This window comes from Balaenoptera borealis, assembly GCF_965194805.1.
Source record: "Balaenoptera borealis genome assembly, chromosome: X".
Lineage (NCBI taxonomy): Eukaryota > Metazoa > Chordata > Mammalia > Artiodactyla > Balaenopteridae > Balaenoptera > Balaenoptera borealis.
Window position 1 is genome coordinate 27,179,756 of NC_138881.1, and position 14,566 is coordinate 27,194,321.

The following is a 14,566-nucleotide window of genomic DNA, read 5'->3' on the forward strand; positions in this document are numbered from 1 at the left end:
TTACCTTACCTGTCAGTGAATTTAAAATGCCAAGAAAAAGTTGATAAAAGAAAATTACATGATTCTATTGTTTCTGCCATCAGCATTGATGATAAAGTAATTTGATTTTTTGAGAGCTTTCGATTTTTCAAACTTTGTTTTTGTTTCAGTTAGGCTGTAGTGGATTTAAGGCAAAGTTTGAAAAAACTTTTGAGTAGATTTATGAAAAGCACTCATGTATAATATTTTGAGAGTCTCTAAACTGTATAATAAACAGGCTAATAATATTCAATTAGTGAAATGCTGATTGTATTCCTTAAGCAATATAAGCTATATAACTGTATGATTTATCAATAAGCTATCTGATAATAGCAGTACAGACAGAATCCTATTTTGATGATCTTGAAAGGATATTGGAATTGGCTACCTGGTCTCTTATCCTCTTTAAGTAGGTTTAATTTATGGGAAGAATATTATGTTAGCTTAATTTCCAAAGCATTTTGCCAGTTTTGAAGCATTCATATTTATTTTCTTGTTTATAACTATATTTGAATGGATTGTAAAGAATTTTTAACATACATTCAATATGTTTAAAATGTTGTAGAAGTGATTGGGGGTTTGATATTTTTTGGAGAGAGCTTATCATAAATGATGACTTCTTGGCTTTGTACTCCAAACCCACCAAAATATTTTTTCAAAGAGTGTTAAATATTCTAGATATATAATTTTTATATTCAAGAAAAGCATCTATCTATCTATCTATTCTTGGAAGGGCTTCCAAGAGAATTCAGGTTGGAAAATATCAAAACAATCGTATTCTCAGGCAATATTTTAAAATGTAGATTAATACAGTTTGGTTTTTTAATTATACTAACATTAATATTCAGGTGCATTTCCTTATACACCAAGTCTATTTAAAAAAGAAAATGAAACCAGTAGGGTTTGAAATTCATTTTCAGTAGACGAATATAACTCTTCTCTGATAGCCAAAGGATCTATAATTTGAATTTGAGGGGAATTGGATTGCTCATTTAGTATCTTTTGGGGAAGAATCAAGAAAGCTAAAATCAACAGCCTCCCAAAAAGTTCTCCATCAGCTTTGGCTTTGCCAGTGGAAGGTTTATGTTGGTCTGTATGTTCTATGTTCTTGGCTACTTGTGGCATGCTATCTGTATTGTTTGTTGACTGTCATAAGCCTCCAGTATTGATTCTGTTTTTGATTTGAAGTAATAACTCTTTGCTAGCTTTTATGAATATACTATTTTTATAACTTTTTTTTGCTATCATGTGATTCTTAACACAAATATTGTAATTATGTGTCTCTCTTTTGGTTTGCTTGACTGGAATTCCCTCCTACTTGGATGACCACAGGTGACCCTAGTATCTTCTGTAGTCTACCCTTGGGCTTTTTTATAGTGAGTAGCATGGTAATGTTAATCGGAGCAAGGTACCGCTCAGGTCAGTTCCTCTTTACATTAGACAATTGTATTAGTTAGCATTAATGTATGTGTGTATGACTCAGCAGAAAGCTTTCGGTGTTTTTCCTTCTTCCTATTCTTAGGAACCTGGAAAATCTATTAAAGGTCTAATTAGTTAGACCAATTGATCTTTGGGGGCAGTGACTCTGCTTTTATTCTCTTTTTAGTAGATGATGATTTTCTTTGAGGGGCTACATTCTGCTGTCAGCTGCAACAATAAGCACAAGTGAAAGTACTACTGTCAATGCTTAAATGAAAGGACGTTCAGAGTGATAGATGAAATTTATAGTATTTGAAATCAATTAAATTGGCTTGCAAATGTACATAAGTTGTTTTTCATACTTAATGAAAATCTGCTACACAAGTCTTAATATTTCAATTCTGGTAAGAATTTCAGCCAGAGTATGTTAGCAGAGTTTCTGTAAAACTCTACAGCTAGGGAAAATTTACCATCACTTTTATTTTAGTTAAGAGAATACATTTGGTGAAATGAAGCTTTTTAAAAAATTATTATTGAAATAAATTGGGGTCGAAATTCAAACTGAATTATTATTTTGCATATTAACTTCTGAATATTCTTATAAGAGTAAAATTGCTCAGTATTTTATAAAACACATTGCATAACCTGTATTAATTTAAATATAATAATCATTTTTGGAAGATGTTGCTGATGATAGCTCTCAGTTTTTCTTCAAATTAATGGCCTAAATGGAAATGACGTATTTCATATGTTGCCAAGAAAGTGAAACGTTTTAACAATCTTCCTAATTAAGGAAAGAGTTAAATTATTTTTCTTAATTAATTAGAAGATGACCTGGGTGTAAAATATAAAATTTTTTATTAATATGGGAGAATATCTGTTTATAGAAATCTGACAAGCATTAATCAGCTTGACATCATCACCAAAGTGCTATATACAAATATGGAATGAAAAGTTATTTACATCAGCAGAAATGGGATGAAAATTATTTACATTAGCAGAACATTAAATTATCTTTTAATTAATGATACAATTTGGGTTACTTGCATGAGAATTTAAAATTAGATTGCCTTTTTCTATATTCTTCATGTTCACGATAAATTTGTTCACATCTTCTGCTTCCATAATAATCATACCTTATGTTGGTATTAGTGCTTTACACCTTACAAAGGGCTTCTGTATACATAAATCTATACAGAATTAGCAGATGCTTATTTTCTTTCTGCTTCTTGGGAATGTTTGGTGGAACAGTCCAAATATTCCCCAGAAGAACTGTAGTTTAAATTTATTGTTTTTTAAATGCTGTTTGAGGAAAAGTTCTATCTTTTTTCTTTACCATGAGTTTTTTTGGCTGCATAATGATGGTCTGGAAAAGGAAAGAAAATAACATTGCAGCTGAATGTTTTCATTGATTTTTTTTTTCCCCTTCTGTTTCCCCTTTGATACCAGTACAGAATGAAAAGGCTTGGTCTATGAAAATTAGGATATGTAGCATATCTCTAAGCTAAAGGATACAGTAAGTGTCCAAATTCCTAGGCTTCCAAAATAGATATGATTGCCATCTTTAGGATCTCTCTTGGTAACATATGCTGAGATTTGAGAAGAATGGGGATGGCTTGCCTTGGTAAACAGTTAGCAATAGTGTTTATTTGCTAATTTTGGAATTGACTCAGTTATATTTGTTGCATTTTTACCTGTGAAGCAATATTTAGGAATCATATGGAATTTCTAGCTCAGTAAATTATTTAATTATCTTCATTGTTTTAACTCCTGAATTGCATGTATATTATTATTGACATATATGATTTTTGTCCCCCATTTTAGGTATGCCGTAAATACTACCAACTCATGGATTCCAAAGATGTGAGCTCTTTACCAGTGATTCTGTCTCTTAATGTGATGACACTACTCATAGACTCTGATTTTATTTATAAGCCACTAGCTGCATGACCCTCCAAGTAGACCTGTGGCTTGAAATAAAGAAAATGCAGCAGAAAGAATGCTATAGAAACATATGGTGTGTTTTTTAACATCGGTAGTTAAGATTGGACCAGCCACCTTTGGGGCTGACCCGCTCCTTTGCCATCATTTCCTGCCTCATTCCCTCTAAGATCTAGGAAGAATTCAGATCCTGTCCATCGGAATCTTTATCACATATATTCAAACTCTGATGGGCCAGGATTTGATTCCTGCACTACACATGCTTGATTAAGGGGCTGTTACTAACGGGCTAAAACTTTGTGACCTTTCGTTTGCTTCTTTTTAACAGACCCCCCACCCAAAGTCCTCTTTTCTGCATATTAGGGAGACCACAACATCTTCACTGAATGTTTAAATGGAAGCCTCTACTAAATTCTTAAAATGGAAATTTAGTACCCTCATTGCTTAGGTATTTCTCTGAAAAGTATTTGCCAAAACTGAAAATTCTTCATATATTTAACGTGGTCTCACTAATTACACTGAATTGCTATCTGGATCTTATAGGGAAGGACACTTTCCTTTTTCTTTCTTTCATCTCTCCTTTTTATATATTTTTTTACTTTGTATGTCTGACATACATGCCTATATATTTTATATACCGAGGGTAGCCCATTTATAAAAAGAGTACGTGTTCTCACTAATTACACTGAATTTCTGTCTGAATCTTATAGGGAAGAACACTTTCTTTTTTTTCTTTTTGTCTCTCCTTTGTATATTTCTTACTTTGTATGTGTAACATACATGCCTTTATATTTTATATACTGAGGGTAGCCCATTTATAAATTAAGAGCACATTGTATTCGGTAGGTTATAATGGGGCTGGTCTTAAGTGGACCTCTATGTGTATAAATATTTTGGAGAAAACAGCTGTATACATTTTTGGGCAATGGTTATGCATATTATTTACCAGGAGAAACTTTTTCTTAAGGAGCCAACATTTAAAATTTAAGTATATGTTCTATGTCAATAAAAGAAAATGTACTTTATTGTGACTATAATTTCTTATACCATATTTTTATATGCTAAAAAAGAAAAAAAGAAAAAACTGGAATACTACAGCAAATATTGTTTTCAAATACAAGCACTAGTTCATGTAAAGTTATTTTTCCTTTGACGTAATTTTAGACATATTTAGGATCCTTTTGAGGGGATGTCAAAAAAGGTTAAAATACTTAAGTGGGAAAAAAAAGCCAAGAATCTCTTTCCACCCAAGTATGTTATCAATTGCTGATAAGCAATTAAAATTTCTATTTGAGATGACAGATAGTTATCTCTGCTTATTGTCATATTACAACTGAAAAAAGAAAAAGGTTTTATTGATAGAAATGGCTTCCAGTAAAACCAAGAATTTCTTTCTCCCCCCACCCAAAACCAAGAATTTCTCAAAAAATTTAATGTTATGTGTTGTAAAAACTTACCTAATCTAGCTTCTTAATGTCAATTTTAAAATATCTTAAAATTAATTTCTGTTTACTACAAACAAGAAGATACTGCCTTCTAATTATTTTCTTCAATCAGCGATGAAAATGGGAAAGTATTTATATATTAATATAAAAGGTTTTGTTTTGTTTGGAATTAATGGTAGCTTTCATTTGCAGTTCTGATTATGCTGTTTCTAAATTATTGAATCTGCTGGGTTTTATTGATACAGCTGCCACTTTAGTGACATAAATATTATAGAAAGGTACTATGAAATTATTACTTTGTAGCAAGGATACTTTTAAACATAATTATGTTTCTACAAAGGTAGGTTGAGTTAATGTAAATAGTTGTGAAAATCATTGTTCAAATAATTTTAAGATTACATTAATTTTCTATAAATTGCAATATTTATAAATGTTTGAAATTATATACGTTGATATTTAATGATAAATTTACTTAAAATAAATCAACCCTCATTCTTACTTGCATTTCTCATTTACAGACTAGAACTTAGATCAAAGTTAAATTGAGAAAGAAATTGCAGGAAACGTGAAGCTCAGCTGTTAGCACTTGATCAGGCACACTCTGAAGAATTAACCTACAGCCGAAGAAGTAGTTTCTGGAATGATGAGCACCTTACTCGTTCTGTTAGAAAAGACTACAGTGTCCCATCTCAGCATCCAGAAAATACCCTGCTGAGGTCAGCAGCCATTATCAATAGGGTCTTGTGGTCATGCCTAACCATGACCTACTGGTTCCACTCTCTGCTTCAGTGTCTCTCTACCTGGGTGATTTGGTGGAGTGAAGTACGCCATTGTTCTCTGAACTCAATAGCCAACACCTCAACCTTTTGTTCTCCAGGTAATCAGTAATATAAGTAATGCATTTTTGCTTCTGTAATAATATCTTAGAATTTTTTAGTGTGTTTCTTTTGAAATGCCTAAAGGTCAGTTCTTTGGCTTATGGGTATTTTGTATCATGTGGGAATGAAGAATGATAGCTATTTAGGAGGAACCACCAATCAAAATATGTCATAGCACAGAAACTGTAACAGTATTGGCAAGTCTAGTAGGTAGTATTTACCTCACAGTGTCTACCTAATCGCAAATAGAAGTTCAAAAATTACTATTTTTATAGCTTTAATGAGGTATAATTGATATACAGAAAACTGTACATATTTAATGTATATACTTTGATGAGTTCAGACATATGCATACACCCATTATCCCATTACCACAATCAAGGTTATAAACATATCCATCACCTCCAAAATTTTTCTTATGTCCCTTTGCTTGTTGTGTTTGTGTGTTAAGAATGCTTAACATGAGATCTACCCTCTTAAATTTTTTAAAATATTTATTTATTTATTTTTGGCTGCATTGGGTCTTTGTTGCTGCGTGCAAGCTTTCTCTAGTTGTGGTGAGCGGGGGCTACTCTTCATTGCGGTGCGCGGGCCTCTCATTGCGGTGGCTTGTCTTGTTGTGGAGCATGGGCTCTAGGCACGCAGGCTTCAGTACTTGCGGCGCACAGGCTCAGTAGTTGTGTCTCTCGGGCTCTAGAGCGCAGACTCAGTAGTTGTGGCGCACGGGCTTAGTTGCTCCATGGCACGTGGGATCTTCCTGGACCAGGGCTCGAACCTGTGTCTCCTGCATTGGCAGGTGGATTCTTAACCACTGTGCCACCAGGGAAGCCCTACCCTCTTAAATTTTTAAGTGCACAATACCGTATTGTTAACTCTAGGCACTATGTTGTACAACAGATCTCTAGAACTTATTCATCTTGTGTAATTAACTTCATATCCATTGAACAACTCCCCATTTCCCCCTCACCCCAGCCCCTGCTAGGCACCAATCTCTTTTCTGTTTCTATGAGTTTGACTTTTTAAGATTCCACACATGAAGTAAGATCATGCAGTATTTCTTTCTGTGTCTGGTTTATTTCACTTAGCATAATATCTTCCAGGTCCATCGATGTTGTTAACAATAGTAGAATTTCCTTCTTTTTTTAAGGCTGATCAAGATTCCACTGCATGCATACACCACATTTTCTTTAACCATTCAGCTGTCAATGGACATTTGGGTCATTTCTATACCTTGGCTATTGTGAATAATGCTGCAATGAACATGGGAGTGTAGATATTTCTTCAAGATCCTGATTCCAATGCTTTTGGATATATACTCAAAAGTGGGACTGCTGGATCATATGGTAGTTCTATTTTTAATTTTTTTGAGGAGTCCTCATACTGTTTTCCACAGTGGCTGTACCATTTTACACTCCCACCAACAATGTTACAAGTGTTCCAAAAATTATTTTTTAACTAGAACTTTGTAATAACTTGTTTTAACTAATAATATTTAAATAATGACGTTTACTTGATCCGTTCTAGCAACCTAACAATTTGTAAGGTCACATAACAGGCAATTAGTGGAAAACTGAGTGGCTTTTTTAAAACCAACTTGGTTGCTACTTGGTCTATACTTTATAGGTACATATCTTAGTTCTGGTCTTATGATAAAGTATAAATTGTGTTAAGTATCATAGACAGAAAACTCTCGCAAGTGTTTCCAAAGGTTTCCCTGTCATCAGATTTAGTGGAAATGACCTATTAAATTAAATTTGGGGACTATAAAGATAAATATTCTGAGAAGCATAAGATAGTTTAAAAACAAGTTGCTCAACTAGACCAATATCTCTATTTACCAGTTTTCATCCTATTTCAGGTAACTAGTTCTACCTGACAGCATAATAGTTGAGGATAACAATATTTTATTTTAAAAAGCAGCCTCAGGCCTTTTTCAGTTTTCCTGTGTAGTATTAAAATTAAGTAGCTTCTTTTATTCCCCATTATTAAACCTGATATTATTTATGTCATTGGTTGCTTATTATGATATGACTAGTTTACAAGTGGATTTCATAAATATCAGATCATTTAAATCATCTCCAAAACATTCATCAAAAGGAGGCTGGTTAAATTAACTGTGCTACAGCCACACAATATAGAACATGTAGCTTTAGAAAAGCATGGGGACGCTGTCTAGAAACATGGAAACATCCAAGATCAGTGAAAAAGCAAGGTGCAGAGGAGTGCATAAGTGTGCTACCTTTCCATTTAAAAAAAAAAAAAAAGAAAAAAAGAAAAAACTAGGCTGTTTGCCTATGCCGGACGGACACATAAAGAAACTGGGAAGCTGCTGCATAGCACAGGGAGATCAGCTCGGTGCTTTGTGCCCACCTAGAGGGGTGGGATAGGGAGGGTGGGAGGGAGACGCAAGAGGAAGGGGATATCGGGATATATGTATACGTATAGCAGATTCACTTTGCTATGCAGCAGAAACTAACACACCATTGTAAAGCAGTTATACTCCATTAAAGATGTGGGGGGGAAAAAAAAAGAAGCTGTTAAATAGTACTGGAACAGAACGCAGTGATCAGGCATGTGGGAGACAGGAATAGGGAAAAACATAAAAGTTATATATTTGAACCGTGTTAATTGCTAGTATGTGTAATATTGAACCATGTTAATATATTAACTATTTGCAAAACTAATTTTAAATTTTTGAACTTAAATTCAGAGGCCATTGTACATGAATGTTCATGACATCATTATCCATAACAACCAAAAAGGAAATAACGCACATGTCTATCAGCTGATGAATGGATAAGTGGAAGTTGGTATATCCATACAATGGAATATTATTCAGGTATAAAAATGAATAAAGTACCGGATACATGCTACAACATAAATGAACCTTGAAAACTGCACAAAGTGAAAGAAGTCATATACAAAAAGCCACATATTGTATGATTCCAGTTGTATGAAATGTCCAAAATAGACAGATCCATAGAGACAGAAAGTGGATTAGTGGCTGCCAGAGTCTGGGGGGAGGGGAAAGGGGACATGACTGCTAATGGACAGGGTTTCTTTTGGGGTGATGATTGCACAACTTTGTGACTATACTAAAAACTGAATTATACACTTTAAAGGAGTGCGTTTATGGTATATGAATTATATTTCAATAAAAATGTAACTTTAATTTGCATTTATGTAAAATAAATATACATGACAAGTCCCTGATGGCATGTGAACTTGTAGTCCCTGAAATGAGCCCTCTGAAGGAAATAAATTTTATTTGCTCCTTGAAAAATGGAGGTTAATAAATTTATCTCCTTTTTATTTCACTTTCATTAACTATTTTTTAAGTATCTAATACTGGAAATAAGAAAAATGCTTTAGTCACGGATACATAAAAGATTATGATGAAGTAGAAGATCTGGGCTCCCATTCAGTTTCCCAGGCGTTTTCATGGTCTGTCCAAGAGAATATAGTGATAAAAAGGATGCAGCTAACTCGTTTTCCCCAAAGACTTGATAAATGAGGAGGCAGTCTTCTGAACGTATTAAGCAAATCATATCACTATAATTACCAGTAACTTGACTTCTAGTTACGAAACTATGCTGTTTCCTAATTTTCTTGAAGGTTTAGCCTCATCTGTTTATCATCTTCTTTCTCCTCAAACTCATTTTAAACCTTTAACCTTTCATTAATTTACCACCACCTCCTTTTCTTTACTACTGTTTATAGGAGGAAACAATAGGTCTGTTTGTCATCTACCTCTTCAAATAATTGTAAATCTACTTCAAATGGCAGTGAATGTTTGCAAGTTCACACTCTACATCACTGGTTTCTCAACAGCCGAGGGAGCGCTTTGTAAAATGAGCATTCCTGTCCATTTAATTCTTTTGATCAAATTGTTTGTTTGGAAATCAGAGTAATACTGCTCTTAGAAAAATTAGAAGATAAGAGGTTACAAAGAAGAGTAGAAAATCATTTATTTTTTCCCCAAACTTTAAGGTGGTATTTTCATAGATCTTGAATGTTCATAAACTTTATATAAAAATTTTAACCTGCACAACAATACAACGTATCATGTGTATGGACACATACAGTTGAACTAGAAGTGTGAAACTTGCATAGGGATGATAGATACCAAGTTTAGGATGGTGGTTACTTCTGGAAGGCAGAGCATGGAATCAGGGCAAGAGACTTCACTGGAACCTGAAAAGTTGTGTTCCTTAAAAAATTAAAAGCTAAAGCAAATATAGCAAAATCTTAAGATTTGACTGAGCGGTGGGGTACGGATGTATTTACTATATTCTCTACTTTTCTGTATGCTTGAAATATTTCATAGTAAAAATATAAGGTGTATCGTCCTCCTAATTGTATGTATCTAAGTCCACCACTCACTGTCCATTATTGTAATTTTGTTTATCCTGACACCCTTGCCAATTAAAAGGGCTGAAATCTTATTGATCTTCTGGCACAATTATTTCAAGCACCTCATATAAAGCATCAATATTCAGAATAAATAAGGTGTATTAGAAATTATATCCTTGTTTAGCCATACATCTGTTATGAATTCCATGACTCAATACTTGTCTTATTTCCAATATAGAACCTTCCACAAATTTTAACAGATAAGTGCACTGCTGACAGCCCACCGCATTTATAATTACATATTAAGGCTAGAAAATTTCTGGGCCGAAAAGTCTCAATTCTAGATTTAAGTTTAATATCAAGGGGAAAAGATCATTGCCATTATATTGGATTTCAAATCAGGCACAAGACCTGTTTTATTCTATTCCAGGTTCTAGTTCATTACGGTTGAAAGAAAGCACTAAATAATAGAATTGGATGAAATTTGTTTCCTTCCAAACGTGTTTAAAAGACCACAAAGACATGGGTAAAATAAAATGGTAGGGTGGCAATCAAAATGTTTAGCACCTTCTGTGGAAGGGAAAATTGGGCTCTGAAACTGAAAAATTATCCCCATAATTTTCAAAGAACTCTTAATGGCTGTCATATTTCGTCTCAGGAGTTATGGTAATTTATTTAATCACTCTCAGAGGGATTACTTCCGTAAACTTTTTTTTTTATTTTTTAATTTAATTTTATTTATTTTTTTATACAGGTTCTTATTAGTCATCCATTTTATACACATCAGTGTATACATGTCAATCCCAATCGCCCAATTCATCACACCACCACCACCACCCCCCCGCCACTTTCCCCCCTTGGTGTCCATACGTTTGTTCTCTACATCTGTGTCTCTATCTCTGCCCTGCAAACCGGTTCATCTGTACCATTTTTCTAGGTTCCACATATATGGGTTAATATACGATATTTGTTTTTCTCTTTCTGACGTACTTCACTCTGTATGACAGTCTCTAGATCCATCCACGTCTCAACAAATGACCCAATTTCATTCCTTTTTATGGCTGAGTAATATTCCATTGTATATATGTACCACATCTTCTTTATCCATTTGTCTGTCGATGGGCATTTAGGTTGCTTCCGTGACCCGGCTATTGTAAATAGTGCTGCATTGAACATTGGGGTGCATGTGTCTTTTTGAATCATAGTTTTCTCTGGGTATATGCCCAGTAGTGGGATCGCTGGGTCATATGGTAGTTATATATTTCGTTTTTTAAGGAACCTCCATACTGTTCTCCATAGTGGCTGTATCAATTTACGTTCCCACCAACAGTGCAAGAGGGTTCCCTTTTCTCCACACCCTCTCCGGCATATGTTGTTTGTAGATTTTCTGATGATGCCCATTCTGACCAGTGTGAGGTGATACCTCATTGTAGTTTTCATTTGCATTTGTCTAATGATTAGGGATGTTGAGCATCCTTTCATGTGTTTGTTGGCAATCTGTATATCTTCTTTGGAGAAATGTCTCTTTAGGTCTTCTGCCCATTTTTGGATTGGGTTGTTTGTTTCTTTAATATTGAGCTGAATGAGCTGTTTATATATTTTGGAGATTAATCCTTTGTCAGTTGCTTCATTTGCAAATATTTTCTCCCATTCTGAGGGTTGTCTTTTGGTCTTGTTTATGGTTTCCTTTGCTGTGCAAAAGCTTTTAAGTTTCATTAGGTCCCATTTGTTTATTTTTGTTTTTATTTCCATTTCTCTAGGAGGTGGGCCAAAAAAGATCTTGCTGTGATTTATGTCAAAGAGTGTTCTTCCTATGTTTTCCTCTAAGAGTTTATCCCTCTAAGGAATTACTTCTGTAAACTATTCTTTTTAGCCCAAGCTCCTAGGTCAGAGCCACTAGGGCGGGGCGGGGGGCAGACTCCTTTGGAGCTACTGACCCTCCTGCCCCCACCCTCCCGGCATTCATTGCCCTCGGCCTGCGCCTGCCTCCCTCGTTCCTCAGCTGGAATCAGTCGCCCTCCCTTCAGGCCCATCCCTCCTGCCCCATGACATCAGTCAACCGATAAGCTACTACCAGGTGCCCAGCCCTATGCCAGCAGGTCAAGGGCACCCAAGAGAAGAGGGCTTAACCTGCCTTCAAGGACCCTGGTGTCTGTCTGGAGAAGTAAACCATACACAGTAGGAACCAGGGAGGTGGCACACTGAGGGATGGGGTGCCCAGAAAAGCAGAGAGGGTGGGTTGGTGGGAGCTGTTCACCTGTGCTGCATTTCTTTTTCCCCATTATGGCTGGATATTTCACTTCTCTTTACTCACAGTCGGGGAGATGTGACTGCTAGTTAGTTGCTTTGTCTAATAGACTTGTAAAGGAAGAGCCATGACTAATGAATAAAACTAAATTGTTTAGATTTTTCCTTGACTTTTCAGTGTTATGTTTACATATCCATCCTGCAGGTTGGGGTAATTCTCTCATTCTCTTTGTTAAATATGTGTGTATATGTGTATCCTGCAGGGATACACATTCATCTCTCCCAACACAAACACACACACACACACACACACGCACAGAGTACATATTTTCAGTATCATCATCACATGTGAATATAAGAGAATTTCTTAAGATTTTCTGTTAAGTAGGTATAATCCACAAAACCAGAGCCATCCTATGGGTTATAGACTTCTATGGGTTATAGATAATAAGAATTATTGGAGGGGAATTTTTGCCATGTCTCTAGTGTGTATATGTGTTCACGAGAGCCACCAGGTGCCCCTTCCCTCCTTCTCAGAAAGAGGCACCCATGTATGCCAGGCCTGCCTGGGACCATGCCTCTAACACACAGGGCTTAGTATGCTCTGAAGCCTGTTGCTGCTTATTACTGTTTCCTAATTAACTTTGATCACTGTGTTTGGCTAATTGAACTGCACTCACTGGTAATTGCATGGGCCTCCCAGAAAGAAGGTTGCCTTTCAAGACTAAGGCAAGAAAATCCCCATTCCCAGGTTCTTGGCTTGCGCCAAACAACTGTGTAGTTCAAGCCAAGGATTTGTGTCCCACAACTGGTAGAAGAACTGGTGAAGGTACAAGTGTTAACGTGGGTTTCTTTAATCTGGTCATAGTAGACAGGATTTCAAATGTAATGGTTTTTTTTTTTCATTGAGTTATACTTTGGACACTGTAATGCCAATATTAAGTGATTATAACATGGATGGATGCTGAGCCATTTCTGCTGAAAAGTCTCAGATATCCAATCACAATGCGTACCATACAAGATTCCCCTATGTTTCCAAAGTCCATCACTTGTAGTCTAAAATCTTTTATCGGCTTCCTAGAGGTCATGTGGAATAGAATCTAGGGACTGATTACCTTTTGAAAAGCTGGCTTGTTATAAACAAATTCACCTCCTAGGTGGTGCTGTTTTCAACACTCAGGCTTTTCTGTCTTCTCAAGTAGCCTTCCTTTCCATCAGCGTGTACTGCAGAAGTGGCTGGGGTACTTGTTTTGGGTAATCATAATTACATGAAAGCATTGTAGTGATAATAGGAGATGTCCAGGATGCCTTCATGCTAGGATCATAAAAACCAAAGGCTTAAGTGAAGCCACCAATCCATTTACACTTTCCTGCAGCTCTGATTTTTCTTAGACTTTTCAGCTCATGAAAAAACTCAGATTTATAGATAATTTTTTTCATCGTCTATAATTTAACATTTAACAATTTAAAAACTGAAATATCTCTGCTAATTACACATTATATACTCTCCTAAATTTATTCAGTCATAAAGATCTTCATAGTTAGCCTATTTTCTTAAAAAAGCCTTTTTAAAATACCTCTCTTCATAGTTGACTCTTGGGATGACATAGTAGAATCAACCAATTCCAAGGCAATATTGTGCATCCATTATTTTCCCTGATACCAACCAAATTATTTTTCGTTCTTCCTTATTTTATTGTTTCTGCTTCACCTATGCAGTTCTAGAAAATTATAAAGAAATAATCTCTTTATAACAATCCACAAATATGACCAAATCAAGGCAAAATCGTGTTAATTGTACCTTATGTTGATACCATCATTGTTGTCTCAATACCAAGCAAGTTTCTTAAAACTCTATTATCATTGTCATTAGCTTCTTACATATTGAGTTTTACAGTTATTAAGAAAATATTCTTTATTGCTACAGTCCTTCAGCATGTTGATCATATATCCACTGTAAGCACTTTAGCATCCAAATATAACAAAACACAGGACTTCCCTGGTGGCCCAGTGGGTAAGAAGCCGCCTGCCAATGCAGGAGACATGGGTTCGAGCCCTGGTCCGGGAAGATCCCACATGCCGCAGAGCAACTAAGCCCGTGTGCCACAACTACTGAGCCTGCGCTCTAGAGCCCGTGCTCCGCAACAAGAGAAGCCACTGCAATGAGAAGCCCGCGCACCGCAATGAAGAGTAACCCCGGCTCACCGCACCTAGAGAAAGCTCACGTGCAGCAACAAAGACCCAACGCAGACAAAAATTAACTAA

General features: G+C 35.5%; 1 protein-coding gene across 5 annotated transcripts in view; it reads left to right on the forward strand.

The window, feature by feature from the left end:
• GK (glycerol kinase) overlaps positions 1–14,566 on the forward strand; it is a 73,879-nt gene extending 59,313 nt beyond the window's left edge. For 3 of the 5 annotated variants that reach the window (XR_014239759.1, XR_014239760.1, XR_014239761.1), the window contains 3 exons: positions 1,351–1,437; positions 3,262–3,454; positions 5,342–14,566. Coding sequence is in view for 2 of the 5 variants with exons in the window: in XM_082378188.1 (XP_082234314.1) it covers positions 1,351–1,475 (125 nt within the window). In the remaining 3 variants the exon portion in view is untranslated. The other 2 variants (XM_082378189.1, XM_082378188.1) reach the window with 2 other exon arrangements.